The sequence below is a fragment of the Ananas comosus genome, linkage group 5, assembly GCF_001540865.1.
Source record: "Ananas comosus cultivar F153 linkage group 5, ASM154086v1, whole genome shotgun sequence".
Lineage (NCBI taxonomy): Eukaryota > Viridiplantae > Streptophyta > Magnoliopsida > Poales > Bromeliaceae > Ananas > Ananas comosus.
In genome coordinates, this window is record NC_033625.1 from 10,464,940 (window position 1) to 10,485,274 (window position 20,335).

Sequence of the window (20,335 nt, forward strand, 5' to 3'; positions counted from 1 at the left end):
AGCTCGATCCAAATTCTCATAAAATGGGAACCTCCTATCAACTGGGGATAGTATCATCATAATACGCAAGCAAATCCCATACTCATCAATCTAGTGTTACTAACCACACTAGGGTTCTCATAGCTACTCATCATAGGTTAACATTAACTAGATGCCACTCGTCATGGTTAACATTAACTAGATGCCACTCGTCAAAGTTCAAGGTTCTCATACACTAGTTATTCCACACTAGGTTTTCATTCACGTGACACATTCATCACATATAAGGTTAACTATCTTATGTTCAACTCATGCATACTAGGTTCAGCGCTATATCCACGAAGCTAAGCTAACAATAGCATGCAATAATATGTAACAATTACATTCAGCACCCTATAATGCGATTTTACAATATGCACTTGATCAACATGATGACTTAGACATAGGGAGCAGTTCAACTGCTTCGGGATGGCACCCCCTACCTTTTGTTAGTGCTGCGAGGGTTGGGAAAACTTGACTTTGCGATCCTTAGTCGTCGCCTCGACTCCTCGGACCAATACGAACCCTTGAGCGCTTGTTTCGGCGATATCTTCGCACTCACTCGTCGTATCGACGAACTGTCTTCACCCACGCGCTCGAAGACCTAGCAAGTAGGTTTTCAACCTATCAAAATAGATCAAAACCCTATATTTCCAAAAATCCCAAAACATGCCCTAGATTAGCAACGATAGAGAAATTCGTGGTGCAAGCTTCGAATTCGAGCTAGAACTACCTATTTAACTCCAATAGGTTCCATTCGAACCATTTCCAAAGCAATAAAACCCAAGCTCCAAGAATCCACTATGGTAGGGTTTAGGGCTTACCTCTAAAAACTTCTCAAAGCTTAAGGGACAGAAGGAAAAGGATGATCTTCCTCTTTGCCTTCTTCTTCTTCTACTTCTTCTCCTCCTTCTTCTTCTTCTCTTTCTTTTCTTTCTAGAGAGAGAGAGGGAGAAAGAGTGTGAGAGGGTGGAGAGAAAATGAGAGAGTGAGGGAGAAGAGTGGTCCCCCAAGCCCTCATATAGGTGTTTTTGCTATTAAGCCCCTCAACTTTCCACTTTACAAAACAGCCCTCACTGGGCATTTTCGCAGTGAGGGATCGGTCCCAGGTCGGGGAGACCGGTCCCCGAGAGCCTCCCATTCGGGCAGAGGGAATTTTGCGTTCGGGAACCAATCTCAGCCTGAGAGACCGGTCCCCGGGAGATCGGTCCTTGCTTAAAAGACCGGTTCCCGAGAGTTGGATTTTCGGGACTTAGCCAAATTTCGGCTTCTCTCGCTTGTTGCGCGCTGGGAGACCGGCCCGACTGATCCAAGGGACCGGTTGCATCAAGCAACCCCGCAACCCATAGCCTCGGGGACCGGTCGCTCCCTACCAGGGACCGATCCCCGGGAGCAAATTCTGTCTAGTGCAGATTTTGTACTGATACTCTCGCGGACTCTTCCTTAATGCACTTTATGCATTTTAATCGCCTTCAGACTTTTCGAAGCCTACACACTCGACAATTGGTCGATTCTAAACGAAGTCTAATCCTCGGATTTCGAGAATTCACTTCCCTTACAAAAATGAGGTCAGCTCAAATTCCACTAAGTCAATTCCATGGTCCGTACAAGTTTCGGGCGCCCAAAATATTTAAGGCATGTTTGGTTTGAAGTATCACACTTGGAAATCGGAATAAGCCCATTTTGGTGCTTGAATTGAGAGATAGTATTCCCCAGGGGGATTTGAATCCCTCAAAAGTGACTCCCACCATAGAGGTCCGTAGAGGTGGGAGTCAATTTTGATTCCAAAGTGATTGAGAAAAAAAATTCACTAATAACTATTTGAATTCAAATATAAATCTAAATATAAATTCATTAAATCAAATCATAATTTCAATTTTGAATGTAAATCATGAATTTAAAATTAAATTTTAAATTTTTAAAATTTTAATTTAATAGTTCTAATTTTAAATTTTGACTTTGACCTTGAACTTGAATTGTATATTCAAATTTAAGTTCAAATTATAAGTTCAAATTTGGATTCAAATTTTTTATTACAAATGTGAATAACAAATTTAAATTTAATGAAAATTTTAATTTGCACATACTTCTGATTTCACTTTCTCTTATGAGCCAAATAAATTCTTGATTTTATCATTTTGTTTGCGCTTCCGACCTTTCAATTCCTATTTTGAAACCAAACATGCCCTTAGTTCATTATTGGAATGGAAATTAAAATTAACAATTAAAATATCTAGAATTTTGTAAGAGAGCTTTGATAAAAGAAGAGAATAATGAAGAAGAGAGATGTTTGCGAAAAAAAATTGAGTGGTTTATTATAAGGTGGGTCAAACCATGATTCAAAATCGAATCGAGCCATAAATAGATTGAATATTCTCATTCCAAAGTGGAATAAGAATGGAAATTTGATTGCTCTTTGGAATAAGAATGGAAGTTTGACTGCTCTAAAACAAGCAACTACGAAGCAATGAATCTCATTCCGATTCCGGAGCCTAAATTAGATAAACCAAACAAAACCCTAAATATAAAGACATATTTTAAGCACGATGTTAACAATATTGAAAACAAGCTCAATACATCATATATACAATAATGTAAAATAGGATAAAAAATACTAGAATTTTCAAAAACAGATCACGTTCTAACGAATTTACTGGTGCATGTAAATTCATGTAAACTCCAAAACTCCAGCATCAGAAAATTAAGACTCGTGGCTGAGAAACTCAAGTAGCGCCAACCGTTGCATACTGTAGCACTCTCAAGATTTATGTTTGTTTTCATAAAAGTACAAATCGTTAGATTCTCATTGAATGATCACAACATCTTGCACAATCGATACAAACATTCTTCAGAAACAAACAGGGCAAAATTCTTCTTTGCTATAAAATTTAGATACCACAACTGTCTCACTTGAAAGTGAGATCCAAAATAAATTTGCCACACAATTTTTTAAAATTACACTGGATGGGGAACTACCTCCAGGAAAGGAAAAAGGGAACTTTGATAGAATGCAGTCGAGGATCTACAACTTACAGGTGCTACTCATTTGCTGAGGTATCAGTCCTGCTGCCACTAGCACCTCATTTGCTGAGGTATCAGTCCTGCTGCCACTGACAAAAAATGGCACGCTGATTTAGTTCGGATGATTCTGATGTTCATAGCAGACATCTCTGGAAAAAATTTCCCCACTTTTAGCTTTTCAGTAAGCACGAAGAATATAAATAATGATAACCACATTTAAACTGAATAGTGCAGTATGAATATCCAAGAAAATTTGCTGGATGAAACTTAGCTATCGTTTGTTGACAAAATCACTATCTAATAGTAATAAGCATTATTCTTCGAGTTCTTATTCATAGGTTATTGGTGCAAGCAAAGAAACTGCTGTAGCGAATGATTAGAATAGCGACCGTTTGAAGTCTGGATTCCACCAGAGGAAAGAAAGGGAAAGAAAATTGTGATCAAATCAATTCCGAAAACGTTAATTCAACTTACATTTAAAGCCCACAAATTTAAAAAGTGCCAAACCTATCCTATCTTGAACGACAAACCATAACAAGCTTATGGACCACTTACGACTTAAGACTTGACTTCACTCTAATTATCCAGCCATAGATAATTCAAAACCAACCAATCATAAAACCTTATCAGCTAGAAAAGATCGAAAGATTTGACTCAAGTCATCAACCCAATAAGAAATTTATCTAAATTATCCAAAAAAAATGACAAATTAAACTTAATTAATCAACAAGTAAAACTCTGATCAAAACCTCAGTAACAAGTAGAGCTAACCTGAACCTGTCCTGCATCAGTTATTCTCTATTGAGTAGATGGTACAGCAAATGTTTCCTTACAAATGGCCTCCATAGTTATGATCTAAAGTACTTCTAACCATGAATTTAAGTGCCGTGGCACGGGGTCATGCCGGAAAATTACAGCACGGTGCTTGTCGGGTTGTACTGATGCGTGCCGGTCACAAAAAATACATGTGTACTAACACATAATAACATAAAATATTTATTTCCTTTAGCAACAAAATATTCTAACAGTTTACTATGTATCTTTATCAAATCTTTTGAACTTTATTGAGAAAATTACTTACTAATTTGAAAATTATAGAGTTTTGACCTGTGCCAACGATACGGGGGCTGTATCGTGCCGAAATCTTGTTGGCACGATACGGCACCATGGGCACTTAAATCCTTGCTTTTGACAACTACTCTGCGAGCTATTGACCTAGTGCCAAATTCAAAGTGCAAACATATAGGCCTCCTTTGGTATTGTTGCCATTATTTTTCACTATGTGCTTTAAATGTACCGCTGGACAATTTTTCCTACTCTTAGCATTTTGGCTAGCTTGCAATGTGTTGGCATTCGATCAAACCAAATCAGGTGTACCTATGATCACGCTGGCTCTGACGGTTATATTGTCTAACTGGACTAGAGTTAATTTCGCTTTTAAATTGGAAAGCTAATTAGAGATATATTCTAGCCATATTAGAATAGTAATTATAAACCGATTCGGCCTAATCTTCTACTTACCTATTAGAGTGTTGGGATCATTCATAAATATACAGGCGATTCTCTCAAAAAAGACGAACAAGAAGAAAATAAAAAAATACGTAGAAATTCATGAGAAATTTGTGAGCCATCTTGTGAGAGAGAAAAAACACATCCTTTATTAACCTATTGCTTCTAGAGGGTCTTGAATGGTGGCTTATAGATTTAGCTCATTCATAGCTCGATCTACAGCAGGTTTGGAGTGTTAGAAGACCTTCGTGGACAATCCGTGTCGTGAATCAACCTCTATGATTCGGGACTTATCACGTTCTAGCGCGAGTCGCTTCCTTAAAAGATACGAATGAATACTTCCACTACGTTCTACATTGGTATCAGAGCATTATTAGGTTTATTTCGTGCCATAGATGAATTTTTAATAAGATTACATGCGTAGATCTAGAGTTGCCATTGTTTAGAGCTCTTCTTGCATGCTTGTGGGTGTTAAAGGCGGATTTTTTTAGGGTGGATATAATTGCATGATATTTACATATCTTATAGCTCTTATATGATATGTTAAATCTATAGTTTGATTCAATTTGGTTTTGTATTTTGTGAGAAAAACAAAATCCTAGATCAAAACTTCACAGATGGCTTGTTTGTATGTGTAGTGCATATCCCATTGTGAATCTTACATGATTTGGAAGAGCTCCTCATATGCTTTCTATTGATATATTATTTGCAAGATTTGAAGTTCTACCTAGAAAGGTTTAAATATTCCATATTTTTCCATCTAAAAAAAAGGGTTATTATCTTGTGGGGAAGAAATTCCATGTGGGCCAAGCCAGTCCCGCCCATGCGTGTGAGCACTATCCCATTCGGACCAAGCTAGTCCTGGCCTGCTAGGGCCAATCCTGGCCTACCCGGGCCGGTTGCGGGCCGTTTGCGGGCATACCCGCGCGTGCAAGCCTATGCGGGCTAGGCCAATCCTGGCCCACCCGGGTCGGTTGCTGGCAGACCCGCACGCATAGGCCCATGCGGACTGGGCCCGTACAGGCCAATCAATAAACTATATATTTTAAAAAGAATAATAATTTTGAATTTTTTAATCATATTAGATGATTTAATATGCCTTGGTGATGTATGTTGAATGCATTTAAATATTGCGATGATTTTTATTACGCTTTATGATGTGTAGATGTAACTTCTGGCATAATATAAATTAATTATGTACGCTTAGTCGAGTGGGAATTTATTGTGGTAGAATAAATTGTATGTTATCCTGCAAAATGCTATAAATTTGTGCAACTTAATTAAATAATGAAAACATTAGGCGTAGGGTGTGTGATGTGATTATGAGCACAGCGAAATTTTCCTTTACGCACCTATGATCTAATTTTTCAATTTGTTTAATTAGAGATGCGACAAAACTTAATATATGTATTCTGTGCTAATTTAAAATATCTTTTTCTACGCACTGTGTGAACTTAGTAAGATAGTATGGACTCAAAACAAGTTGTTGCTGATCTAATCAAAGGTTTGAAATTGAACAGTGACAATTATGATATCGGCACGATAAAATTCAATATATTCTCGCTAAGTAGGAAGTCCTGGAAAATTTGAGTCATAAGATGGACCAACCCATAGAGGGCAATAGCACTCAGGCTTGCAGAGAGATGGAAGCCTATAACAATTGGCTTTGAAAACGATCACATTACTCGCATTACGTTGCTGAACGGTATGAGAAATGATCTGTTGTGCGAATGAGTAGTACCCTACTGTTTAAAACATGTGGGAGGCTTTCAAAACTAAATTTGGTGCGATTTCGGCCACAAGATTGCTCAACCTGACTACTGTGTTTTGACAATTATAAGAAACATGCCGATCAGACTATGAAACAGCACGTGAGAATAATGTCAAACATGATACATGAGTTAAAGTTGATCGGCAGCACTTTGACTGACTCAAGCTATGATTCGCTCCCTTCCCAATTTGTGGGAACATATGCGAATCAATTTGACACATAATAAAAGCGTTAAAACCTTTGAGGACGTTGCACGACAACTAGAGTTGGAGGAGCACCATGAGGCTGCTAAAATCTCAACTGCTAATACTGCTGAGTCAAACTTTTGCATAACATCCGAGTTCAAGCAAAAGCGGACTACTGACTCAAAAGCCATAGCGGACCTGTGCCTAAAAAACGAAAAACACCCAAAAAAGAGAAGCAGACGAGATGGCAAGAAGAACAAGTCGAAGATGACTTGTTACAACTGTAACCTTGCACTGAGCCAAAAGAAGATATCCCTTTATCCTGATCCTCACTATTTTGTTTATTCTACATGTTTGTTGCTGAATCTCTCTGTGTGGATTGTAGACTCAGGAGCAACAGACCACGTAGCGAGAGATAGGCTAGGAGTCGTCGAGTACCGTCACATAGCTGCTGGGAGCGTGAGAGTAAACATAGGGAATGATTCCAGTGTCGATATATTAGGCGTCAGCACGTACAAGTTGATCATGCGAGGTGGTCGCACGTTGTATCTTCATGATGTACCTTATACTCCAGAAATCCGACGGAACTTGTTTTCTATACTTGCTATGCTCCAGTTAGGCTTTTCTTTTAGTTTTGAGAATGTAGTTGAGAATTATCTTGGGACTATTTATTATGGTAGAGTTTTTATTTCAAATGATTTTATGGTTTTGGACATTAATTATAAAGGCAAACTTCAAATACCACCCCTGTGGTTTTGCACTTTCTCACTTTAGTACCCTGTGGTTTAAAGTGTATCAATTTAGTACCCTGTGGTTTCATTTTTCTCTTTTCGTCAGCTCTTCCGTTAACATTTCGTTAAATTATATACAAAAAAACTTCAAATACCCCACCTAGGTTTATCAAATATTCACCGTAGTACCTTTTAGTTTTAACTTTGTCACTGATTTAACGAAAAAAAAAATAGTGAAAGGGATAATAAAAAAAAAAAAAAAATGAAACCACAGGATACTAAATTGATACACTTTAAACCACAGGGTACCAAAATGACAGTGCGAAACCACAAGGGTGGTATTTGAAGTTTTCCCTAATTATAATAATAATGATAGTAATTCGTTTTTCTTGCTATCTTCTATTGATGATCACAATGTTTCTATTAAATAGCATGATCGTCTTGACCACATTGGGCAGGATAGAATGACTAAATTAGTTAGAGACGGGCTGTTGAGCTCGCTCACTAAAATCGATCTGCACACTTGTGAACATTGCCTAGCGGGAAAAGAGACCCAAAAACCATCTAATAAAGCTTATAAAGCAGAATTTCCTTTACAATTGATCCACTATGACATTTGCGACCGAATAAATGTGGGGGCAAGGCATGGTGCTGCTTATTTCATTACATTTATAGATAACCATACGCGCTTCGGTCAAGTCTATCTGATCTCCCATAGGTCTAAATAATTGGATTGTTTTAGACATTATATTAATGAGGTTGAGAATCAACTAGATATGAAAATTAAAACCTTAAGTACTGATCGAGGCCACGAGTATCTATCTAAATAATTCAAAGAATTGTGTAATAAAAAACGAATAATCAGATAGCTGACATTTCCTGGAACTCTGCAGCAAAATAGTGTAGCAGAAAGGAGAAATCGCACTTGCTTGACATGATTAGGTCAATGATGGTGCAAGCAAACTTGCCTGTCTCTTTTCGGGGAAACGCATTGTTAACAACTGCCTACATTCTTAATCGTGTGCCCTCCAAGTCAGTGCCTTCCACCCCTTATGAGTTGTGGACAGGCAGGAAACCAAATTTGGAGCACCTACTTCATTGGGATTCGGCGGCTTGTGTGCACGATACTTCTCACAAGTATGAGAAGTTGGGCTTTAGCGGGAAGAAGTATATCTTCATAAGATATTTTGAACACACTAAAGGATACGTGTTTATTGAAAAGCAGCCAGAACCACAAGATGATGAATTCCTCAAGAAAGATTTTCCTTACAGAAGTGAGGTCCAAAATGAAATTGAGTTCCATGAAATAAACTCCGGTATTGGCACTCTTGTTCGTTCGCCTGAGGTAGAGAAGGCAACTCCAATTTACCTCCTGGGGATAGTGACTCCCGACTTACCTTTAGAACAAGAGCCTCAACTTTGTAGGAGCACACGTGTGAGTATTCCCCGTCTTCGTTTTGAGATTGAGGGGGAAACTTTCATGGTTGTTGCACATAATGATGATGATGAGCCTAGGTCTTTCCAAGAGGCTCTCTCATCGCCTCTATAGCACACTGACCTTAAGCAAATTGTAGAGTTCTAGTGTGAGAAAAGCTTTGGTTGATGTTTCGAGTGTGTCGGCCTATTTTCGGAGCTTAATGAGCGCAAGAACGGATTTTGACATCAAAATCTGCGAAACTATAATTTTTGCTGTTGAGTACCGATACTGGATATGAGGTACCGGAACTCGGTAGAGAGCAGTTTTGGGCAGCTCTCGGATTTTACAAAACTCGACTGTGTACCGGTACCGATTGTGGTGTACCAGTACTACATCAGGCGGGTACCGAAACACAATAGAAACCGAAAATTCCAACGTTCGGGTTTTGCAGAATTGCATTTCGGATACCGGAATTATCCGAGTACCGATACTCCAATTCGTGTACCGATACTCAATGCTGCAGAGACTGTTTCTTGCAGTTTGTAATTTCAGAGATTTGAGGGGCTTCCAGGTATATTATTACATCATGTATAATACCCCTTCACACCTCTCATTCACTTTTGTGTGGTTGTGCTTGAGAATGAAGAGAGGTGAGTTCCTTTCCCTTTTTCTCTTAGATTCCTCCCTCCAACCCCTCTAATCCTTGGATTTTTCTTCTCTTCATCTCCTCCATGGATGCATGCATCTAGAACCTTGAAGGGAGCTTGAAATTGAAGGAAGGAGCTTGTTTGAGACTTGGACTTCAACCCTAGCATCTTATAGCTTAGTTTGGAGCTTTAATTGAGGTTAGTAATCTTCTTGCATTCTCTATTTGTGAGTTTTGCAAGAATTTTTGGTAGAAAACCTAGTTTTGTAGAAACTAGGGTTTATTTTGAGGTTTTCCTATTATGAGCTTTTGGGGTTAAATTGGTGGGTGTAGAACACTTTTAGATTGGATTTGAAGCCCCATTGCTTTAGTTTCGACCTTGGACAAATTTTACTTGGTCAAAGATAATTTTCACCTAGTTCTACTTGATTTTTGGTGATTTTTGTGGTGAGCTTTTTAGAAACTTGTAACCCCTTGGAAATTTTTCTTAAGGTGCAAGAAGTCTAGAGGACAACTTCGTTTGGAAAACGATCAAGTATTCGAAGGTTATCCGATGGGTTTGACTCCCCCTATGTCTCTTATCATGTTATAGGGCCTAATAGATGCTTTATTATGTTATTCATGACAATCTAGAATTTTTTGACACATGGCATATTCATGTTATATATGAGACTTTACATTCTCTATGTAGTTAGAGGGTTTGTGACAACAACATGCATATCATGACATATGAATTTGTTTTGGAAATATCAATCTTCTTTTGTTCAAATATATGTATGCATGTAAGATATTATAAGTATCATATGAGACACTACATGACTAGTAGAACTATAGACTAGAACTTGAAATGTGCAATTCTTTATACTTGCTATAGTTAAACGCAAAACTAATACCTTGCATGTTGATGATATGTTGGCAAGTGTAAGTAGATTGTACTTAACCGAGAAACACATTAGAGATGACATTACGACATGTACTCGACCTCTAGGTCGTTCAAGTGATATCCATGTTTTAGACATGATGAACGAGGTTCCATACGCATGATCACCTGTTTGCCTTGTGCTCATTCGCACAAGCTTGTGAGGGTCGCGTCCTACAAGCCGGCACTTCGGAGTTAGCCTTGCGACATCATCTCGCTCTGTGCAGGATTGGGCGCCAAATAGACGCCATGGGCGAGGCTCATTTCTAAGAGGGGGAATGTGTAGCACACTGGACCTTGCAAATTGCGATGGTTCAAGTGTTCGATGTGTATTCCGAACTTTTCTCACACTTGGTGGAGGGCCGTCGATGGTATACGGCCTAAAAGTTCGATCTCGAGAGTTTTGGCCGAGTCCTGAGAGTTTTACTCTCGCGGGACGCGCCTGATGGGAGAGACGGTCCCCAGAGTGAACAGTGCTAACGCAGCCGGCGAGGCAACCGGTCCCTGGCAGATCGAGACCGGTCCCGAGCGCGTCTGCGGGGAAGACGGTCCCGCGCAAGGAGAAGAGCCGGTTCCGGAACGGGATTTTCGGGGGCAGGCTGAGAGACCGGTCCAGGTCGGGAGACCAGTCTCTGGGCAAAAACTGCCCAGACCGGGCTGTTGTGATTTTGGGATTTTTGAGGGGCTTATCAGGATTTTGCTACTTTAGAGCCTATAGAGAGCCTTTCTTCTCTCTCTTTCCCTCATATTCTCTCAACTCTTTGCATTCTAGAGAGAGAAGAAGAGAGGGAGAAGAGAAGGAGAAGAAGAGGAGAAGGAGCTTGCTTGAGGCCTGGAGCACCAATCTCCTTCCCATTTTCTCACCTTGGGCTTCGACTTGCGGTTGGAGCTTTGTGGAGGAGCAAACTTCAACCTACGTGTTTTGAGCTTAGATGGAGCTCTCTTGAGTTGGTAGCATGTAATCCTATTTGATACATGTTTTCCTAGGTTTACTAGATGAAACCTAGATTTTGGGATTTAGGGTTTATTTTGGAGTTTTTGGATTGAGGCTTCTTGACCTCATTTGAATGGTTTGGAACTTTATATAGGTTTAGATTGGAGACCTCTACCTTCCATTTGAGATAAAAAAGAGATTTTTCACTTGAGGTGAGTTTTCTTCAACCCTACTTGAGGAGCCTTCATGATTGAGCTATTTGCTCTTCGTTTCGTTTAGATGACCTATTTTGATGTTTCTAGATACTAGGAAGCTTGTGGATACCTTCGTTCGGCGAACGAAGAAGTCGATTTTGGTGGGTTTGACTTCATGAAAATGGGAACAAATGGCCCTATGCCTTCTAAACTTTTTGTAAGTATTTTGAATGCAAATTCATGCTAAACATGATTTATATGAGTTTAGAACACTTAACATGCATGCCTCATGTATCGTAAAATCTGTACTCCATATAGTAGAGCTATATGTGTAGATTGCATGCATTGTGGATAGTGCTTGGTTTTGCAAGTTGAGAACATGTCTCCATGCTAGAATTGAGTGAACTATGCATCATGAACATATTAATGCCATGCTTGGGACTCGTGGAACAAAAGTGTCATAAAGAGGCACTGGAATTAGTAAACTATGCAATCCAACTTAGAGACATGATGATAGCCATTGCACATCTGCTATATATTCCATGTTAGAGACATGATGACATAGAGATAGGCCTTTGGAACATTCGATACATTCCATGTTATTAGACATGAGGACTTGGTACTTGTGATAGGAAATACGACTACTTGCCATTGTGCTCATTCGCACATGCTTGTGAGGGTCGCTCCCTACAAGCCGGCACTCCGGAGATAGCCATCGTGATTCATATTCGCCGTGCGGGATTGGGCGCCAAGTGGATTGCCGTGGCCAGGCTCATTCCTAGGGTGGGGATGTTGACTACCACGGGGCCATTAGGCTCGACACAGCCAACAGCCTCGGGTGGGTCTCAGGGCCATAGACAGCCTTCGGGGTGGTCTCTTCAGATTTGACTTGAGTATTCATTATACATTGGACAGATGATGACTTAGAGTATTACTTGGACATTGACTAGAATAGTAAACAACGGAACTTTACTATTTCGCATTGTGAATATTATGATAGTTGGAGACTTTACTTCATACATAATTGCTTCATACTTATGCTAATTACGCTAAGTAGAGATATCATGTTGTAGTAGGTTACATTATTTTTACTTACTTTCGCTTTTCTACTGTTACTGTCACTGACATCTTTTGTAGCTTTGGACCTTGTGGAGCATTCACTGAAGTCAGTAATTGCCCACTGGAACTATTTTTAATAGTTCTCACGCCCTGTTTTATGGTTTCTTTTCAGAGCCTTCGGCACCGGCGAGGCACGGGATGGCGGCAAGGGGATCGCTAGCTAGCTAGCGAGAAGGCGTACTTTGCCTAGAATGGGTTACTCTTTCTTTTGTAGTTGAGAGAGTGAGAGGTTTTGTATCCATGTATAGAGACCACCTATGTATCTACCTACAGCACTTGTATCTGGGATTTTCTTGTATCACTTTATGTTTTATTTAGTGAATTTACAGTTTTATCCTTATCCCTTGTTGTAGCATTTAGACATTTATTATGCTCTGATACTCCTAGATGTCTTGTATTATTGCTTTTATTATTGTTGTTTTTAGACGCCTTATACGTTTTAGACGTATGGCGGGTCTGGGCACGCGCCGGGCGGGCTTCCGCTGGGTCCCGGGGCGTGACAGAATGTTGACTATCACAAGGCCATTAGGCATGGCACAAGCCAGGACGTTACCTTGTATAAGTCCCCGATGATTGGGTGAAAGTTAATTAAATTTGGCATTGTATATCACAACTGGTTGATGCATTCATAGTGCTTGGACATACTTGTTAGTCGTTACACACTTAACACATTTGATAGTGGTAGAATTGCATACATGTTAATTGGCTTAGTCGTTTAGAGGCATTATAGTACTTGAATCTCAACTTCATTTACTTTATCCATGCTTTATCTTTAACTACTTACTATCTTGCCTCAGTTGACCTAGTGGTGTAATTCGCTTTTCTCGACGGCTTACCCACTGAGAACTATTGTTTAATAGTTCTCACCCCCATTGTTTATTTATTTTTATTTCGGAGCCTTCCACTACGGGAGAGGCTAGGGATCGCGGCAAGGGGCTAGCGACTAGCTAGAATCTCTTTGGTGTGCCTAGGTGGACCCGAGACACCTTTCTTTTGTTTTAGTAGTGAAAGGTGTATTAGACCATTTAATTCATGAGATGCACTTTTGTATGTGACTTATTGTATGTCTTATGAAAGGTTTATATTTATAGTAAAATTGTTGAATTATTTCAAAGTTTAGCACGCATGCTCTAATTACCTTGTTAGGATTATTTTTCTACTCTCTTTGTTAGCTGGTTCTTTTGGTAGACACCTTGTGTGCACTCGGGGTGTCTTGTGCGCACGACGGGTCTGTGCACGTGCCGGATAGGCTTCCGCAGGGGCCCAGGCATGACAGCCTACTTGTAAGAAATGGTTAAATGCAATGGTAAAGAAAATGCAATCAATGAAGTCAAATCATATCTTGGTTGACTTGAGATCGCAAGACCATTAGAAATAAATGGGTTTTAGAGGTTAAGCGCAAAGCGGACGGTTCAATCAATAGGTATAAGGCTCACCTGGTAGCAAAGGGTTTCACCAACTAAGGTGTTGATTACGAGGAAACCTTCTCTCCTATTGTAAGGTTTGCTTCGAATCCCTTGATCTTGGCCATTGTCGCGCATTTGAATTTGAAACTTTACCAAATGGACATCAAAACTACATTTTTCAATGGAGAGCTAGATAAGATCTACATGGATCAGCCTACTGATTTCGCTGTGGAAGGTGAGGAGCATAAAGTTCGCAAGCTCTTACGATCCATCTATGTATTAAACAGTCATCCAGACATGTTGTACATTCGATTTCATCGAGCCATCACTGAGAATAGGTTTACGATGATTGAGGAAGATCATTGCGTGTATGTTAAATGATTCAAGAAAAATTATCTAATCATTTCCTTATATGTTGATGACATTTTATTGGCCAAGAATGACAAGGAGATGATTGTCACCACTCAAATGCGGCTGTCCTCTAATTTCCAGATAAAGGACATGGGTGAAGTGAATTATGTGCTTAGAATCAAAGATCCTGCAAAATAGTTCAAAGAAACTCTTAGGTTTGTCTCAAAAAACTTAAAAAGATTTTAGAACGATTTCAGATACACAATTACAAACCCATTAACACTTCTGTTGCTGAAGGTAAGAGTCTGAACCTTAAATAATGCCTTAAACTTCTGAAGAGAAAGATAAGATGAATTGGATTCCATATGCTAGTGCAATTGGGAGCCTGATGTACGCTATAATATGTATTCCACCTGATATATGCTATGTTGTGGGCCTAGTCAGCCGTTTTCAATCCAATCCAGGATTGGACCACCGGAAGGCAGTTAAGAGGATACTCCGCTACCTTAGAGGGACTTTGAATTATGTGTTATGCTACCAAGGTACAGATTTACGTCTCGTCAGTTATAGCAATGTGGATTGAGCTGATGAGATTGATGAGCGTAAGTCGACATCAGGATATGCCTTCTTGCTTAATAATGGCGCCATATCTTGGAATAGCAAAAAGCAGACCTATGTGACTCTATCCACCTTGGAAGCAAAGTTCGTGGCATGCTCTGTAGCAACTCAAGAGGCTATTTGGTTGAAGAGGTTCCTTCAAAATCTTGGAGTTGTCACTTGTGCTTCCATTCCGTAACGATCTATTCTGACAGTATGGCAACAATTGCATACTCGAAAGATCCTAAACATCATGGCAAGACTAGCATATCGACTTGAAGTATCACTTTATTCGTGAAGTAGTGGCACAGAAGGAAATAATTCCGAAACGCATTTCCACAAGTCAAATGATTGCTGATCCTCTGACTAAGCCCATTGTTAGATAATTATTTTTGGCTCATGTTAAAGCCTTTGGACTTCGTAAGATTTGATTGTATAGACAGTCAATTATTTAGTCTTTTGGTAATATTCTTTGGTTATTTAAATGCAAATAATTCTTTTGGCAAAGATATTCATTAACATTAGCACGCATACATATATATCCTATCTTGTTGAAAATAGGTTGATAGTATGTCGCACGCTGATTGGCCCTCTCACACGGGCAATCATTTTTTTCGGCGCTGCAAAGAGCGAGCAAAAATTGAGGCATTCAAGGAAGCCGCCTTGGTTTGCACCAAGATGAGGTCATAAGCGAGACCAAATACGGATATTTCCGTGATTCAGCCAGACCAAAAACGGATATTTCCGTGATTCATACGGCGACTATGGCTTGTACATTTAGAGCCGAATGTGAACTCACCGTTTGGCGTTTGAGATAGCGACCAAATGAAGAACTCAGGCTAGACACTTCGAGAGTGAGAGAGCTACGATCCATATGGCATTGAGAAAGACATACGCTTATTGAGATTCTCTGTCATAGCATGTATTTCATACTACATATGCTTAAGCGACCAAATGATGGAGATGAGTAAATGGATTCCTGCTTCCTCGTCGTGTGAGTTTTTATGGACATCAATTCTTTTTACCTAACGACATAGTCAAAAGTCACTAAGAGCATCTAACATATGCCGGACATCGCCTCAAAATGATGTCCGGTATATGTTAGACGCCCTTAGTGACTTTTGACTATGTCGTTAGGTAAAAGAATTGATGTTGCTTTGACATGTTTCCTACAGTTAGGAGTGATGCAGCTTCACAAGGCATTGTTAGAAAAGCAATCAGTTCTCAACTTAATAGCATAAATGCTCAAGGAAGACCAGCTGGATTACATTGAGACACTTTGACTCATTGCTGACAGGTTGTGTCGCTTCAACATAGCGAGATAATCATGAGTATAGTGTCATAATGTGCACAATAGAGGTTAGCATGGCCCTTTGAGGGATTAGAGATGCTGAACCTAATGTAATCTAATGGTCTAGGGCATCGCGAGTTAATATTTTTTGTGGGTTGATGTCTCTATACTAGCCTTATGCGGTTTCTAGTGTAGAGCTCCCAGAATGCAGATTGACTCGACAGTCTAACCGTTCATTTCCATGTATGAATGGAATCAGTAGTGGTGTAATGTTGAGGAAGTAGTCACGATGGCATCGATCCCGTTATGTACGAGTGGGAAATTGAATCGTTTGCGCCCATGATCAGGCTCAATCTGACGGTTGTTATGTTGTCTAATTGGACTAGACTCAATCTCGCTTTTAATTTGCAAAGCTAATTAGAGATATATTCTAGCCATATTAGGATAGCAATCATAAACCGATTCAACCTAATCTTCTACTTACCTGTTAGGGTGTCAGGATCCCTTATAAATATACAAGCGACTCTCATAAAATATGAACAAGAAAAAGTAGAAAAATATCTAGAAATTCATGAGAAATTTGTGCGCCATCTTGTGAGAGAGAAACCACATCTTCTATTAATCTATTGCTTCTAAAGGGTCTTGAGCGATGGATTATAGATCTAGCTCGTTCGTAGCTCGATCTACCGCTTACAAGACCTTCGTGGACGATCCGAGGACACGTGAATCAACCTCTACGATCCGGATCAGATTCTAGCACAAGTCACTTCTGTAAAAGGTATGAATGAATACTTCTGCTGCGTTATACACAATGCAATGTGGTAAGAAGCCAAAAGGCATCTTTTTTTTTAATTAAAATAAACAAGAAGAAAATTACAACTAGTTTGTGTTTTTTATTGCCAAATAATCACCTAGACATATGGACTGCAAGCACTCAAACAAAGTAACATATAAACATTTTGACAGAGAAAGCTTAGAATATCATTAAGAAACCAAGGAAAAAGTTTCTAAGCAAAAAACAGATCAATTCAACACAAAAGTTGAAACCAAAGAACCTTTGAATTGACCTGGAAGAGGCTAATTTGTGGAAGAAACATTTAGAAGGAAATCTAGCCTCTAGAGTTGCTCTCAGATGGATTCTGAGTTAATTCACGTGATTGAGAAACCCTAAGTATATGTTTATAGCCTTTTGAATCAATTAGAATCGGATTAGAAGTAATAAAACAAATATGCATATTGTGTACCGATATACGAAGCTGAGTTCATGTACTCAAAGACATAACCAGCAAATTTCTATATTGTATACAGGTACGCAGCCGAATCAGTACCAGTACTCCAGTAAATCAGTACCGGTACTCAACCTTTGGTACCGATATGCAGTTCAAATTCCAAAACTGCTACTCGCGGATTTTGAGGAACTAATCTTTGGGTATCGGTACCCAGCATAAAAACTAAGATTTTTCAAATCTGTTTTTGAGTAACTCTTTTTCAGTACCATTATTCAATGTAAAATTGAGTAATATTAAAAACCCTAGTTCCAAAAACTTTTCTAATCCGATTTAAATATATTTCATCACTTCCAATGCTGTAAATAGATATGAATCACCATGAAAACATTTAGATTATACATAAGCATCATGAATTCAATTTGTGAGTTTTCCTTGAGTTCTTCGCGGAATCTTCGAGTCTTTTCAGATACTATAATAACAAACCGAACTCTTCAAAACTTCAACTCAAATCACGAAATATGCCAACACAAAATCCATAACAAACCCAACTCTAAAAATTCATTCATTTAAATCTCTTTCACATTGGCCCAAATGGGACTTATTTATAATAGATCTGAACTTAACATATCCCGTAAAAGGAATTTTACCTAATACCCGCACAACCATAAATCCATATTAAATCTAAATAAGCACCTTAAAACAAGAGATTCAATTCTATCTTTAACTAACTATTATTCAAAATTCAAAAACTAATCCAACTAAGTATGAGATATACAATTTCCTAAAAATAGAAACAAAATCGAGTAAAATTTATTTTATTTTTTTATATCTCATTAGTGGACTCCTCACATACTAATGGAGTCTTTAAATTAAAAAATATAAGATAAATTTATTTTATTTCGTTGTTTTGGAAAACTGTAAATCCCGTATTTCGTGGGATTATTTTTAAATTGTGAATAATTTCTAGTTAAGGAATATAGAGAATAATTTCATTTAAAGGATTTGCCTAGATTGCTTAGATATGTCGTAAATGTCAAACAATGGTCATTAAAGGGTTAATGTAGAATTTTCTACTTTAAGTTTTCAATCCAAATCTACTGTAGCTAATGCAGTTAAATTGTAAATGAATGAAATTTTTGAAGATTAGGGTTTTCCTAATTACCTTCTCTCTCTGTCTCTTTGGCCTGGATTGGTCGGTATTCTTCTTCCTCTTCTTTTTTGGCATGGATTGGTCAAGCTTCTTAACTCTCTCCTTCTTTATCTTCTACTTTAGTTTTAAGTAATTTAAAGTTCCTTTTAAACATTGGATTGCATCAACTGGAATCAGAGCTTATGAAGGATTCTTGGGTCAGATTATATTGCTTTTCCTAACTTCATCCTTAGTCTTCTACCAATATCTTCCTACTGTATTTCTTACTTTTCCCAATGACTCTCTTATGTGCATCACAATATTTGATGCCAAAATACGAAATGGTTGCCCAAAAGGTGCAACACGATTAATCTAAGTTCCCTAAGAAACGTCACACAACTCTTTGGCAAAGATCGAGTCAATGGCGCAACATTTCCTAAACAATTCAAATGTTGGAATTCACCATCAATTAGCACAGTGTGGCACTTTATTGGACCCAACAACTGTATACACCTCAAGGGCGCGATGCTTGCAGCAAAAGCAATTAATGGAGTCTATAAATTAACAATATAAAATAAAACATTTTTCTTTTGTTACCTTAGAAAACTAAAATCCTAGATATCGTTGGAAGTTTTTATGTTTCTAATAATTGTTGGTTTAGGAAGACAAAGAATCTCTTCATTTCAAGAATCTGTTTTATATTCCAAAGAGGGTTGTTAAAGTGTTTGGTAGAACTCCTTTCTTTTAAGGAATTTGTTTCTATTCAAATCTATTATAAATAAGTTCCATTGTACCTAATGCAGCTAAAATATGAAAGAATGAAATTGTTAGAAATTAGGGTTTTCCCAATTATCTTCTGTCTCTCTAGCTTGGATTCCTCAGTATTCTTTTCTCCTTTCTCTCAATATGGAAGAATTGGTCAAGCTTCCTAACTCTCTCCTTTATTTTCTAATCTATGCAAGTTTGTAAATACCGAATAGTAGATACATAACGTTTGGGGATTATCAAAGCGGAAAGCAGATAGCGGGTTTCTTAGCGGCCACTATGAACTCGTAGCGGGGCTCATAAGGACTTATATGCTTTATTCCTAACTGCATTTATATTTCAAACTGAAAGCATGAGACGAAAGCGCAGGCCCCTAGGATTTTCATTAGTATTTATAAACAATACACAAGTATAGTCATGCGACATTCATGTGACTCACTAAACCAATAATACAAAAAGAAAATACAAATAAACCCTAACTACGCCAGCATCCCTCAGAACCGAGAGGTAGAAAATAGTTGGTGAAGATGTCGACAAGCTGCTTGTCGGAAGAAATATGCATTAAGTCACCCATTGTACTTTCTCAATGATGGTCCGGCTCGCTGTAGGGGTGTAAACGAGCTAAACACGAGCGAGCTGGGGCCAGCTCGTGTTCAGCTCGTTTAATAAACGAGCCGAACACAAGCTGGCTCGTTAAAGTATCGAGCCGAAAAAGAGCTGGCTCACGAGCTGGCCAACGAACAATAAGTTAAAAAGGATTAGATTGAATATATATAAAAAATAAATTTATAAAATCTTATCCATTAGACTTTGATCTAATAGTTGAAACTTTACATATAAATAAGTCTTTTTATAATTAAGCTCGCATTTATATTTTTATTTTGCTAAAAATTAAATAATAAAAATATATATTATATATAATTATTTATTTATATATAAAAATATAAATTAAATAAATTATATAAATATAAAATATATGTATTTGAGCTGTTATCGAGCCGAACACGAGCGAGCTGACCCCAGCTCGTGTTCGGCTCGTTTATTAAACGAGCTGAAAAATTTAGCCCGTGTTCGGCTCGTTTACTAAACGAGCAATTCGATCT

The 20,335-nt window shown here is 38.4% G+C and overlaps 1 protein-coding gene across 5 annotated transcripts in view; it reads right to left on the reverse strand.

The window, feature by feature from the left end:
• Positions 2,766 to 20,335, reverse strand: part of LOC109710810 — a 45,609-nt gene continuing 28,039 nt past the window's right edge. For 3 of the 5 annotated variants that reach the window (XM_020233582.1, XM_020233581.1, XM_020233580.1), the window contains exon 12: positions 2,766 to 3,128. In XM_020233582.1, coding sequence (XP_020089171.1) covers positions 3,041 to 3,128 — 88 coding nt within the window. In that variant the 3' untranslated portion in view covers positions 2,766 to 3,040. Of the gene's footprint in view, positions 3,189 to 20,335 lie in introns of all 5 variants that reach the window. The other 2 variants (XR_002216444.1, XM_020233583.1) reach the window with 2 other exon arrangements.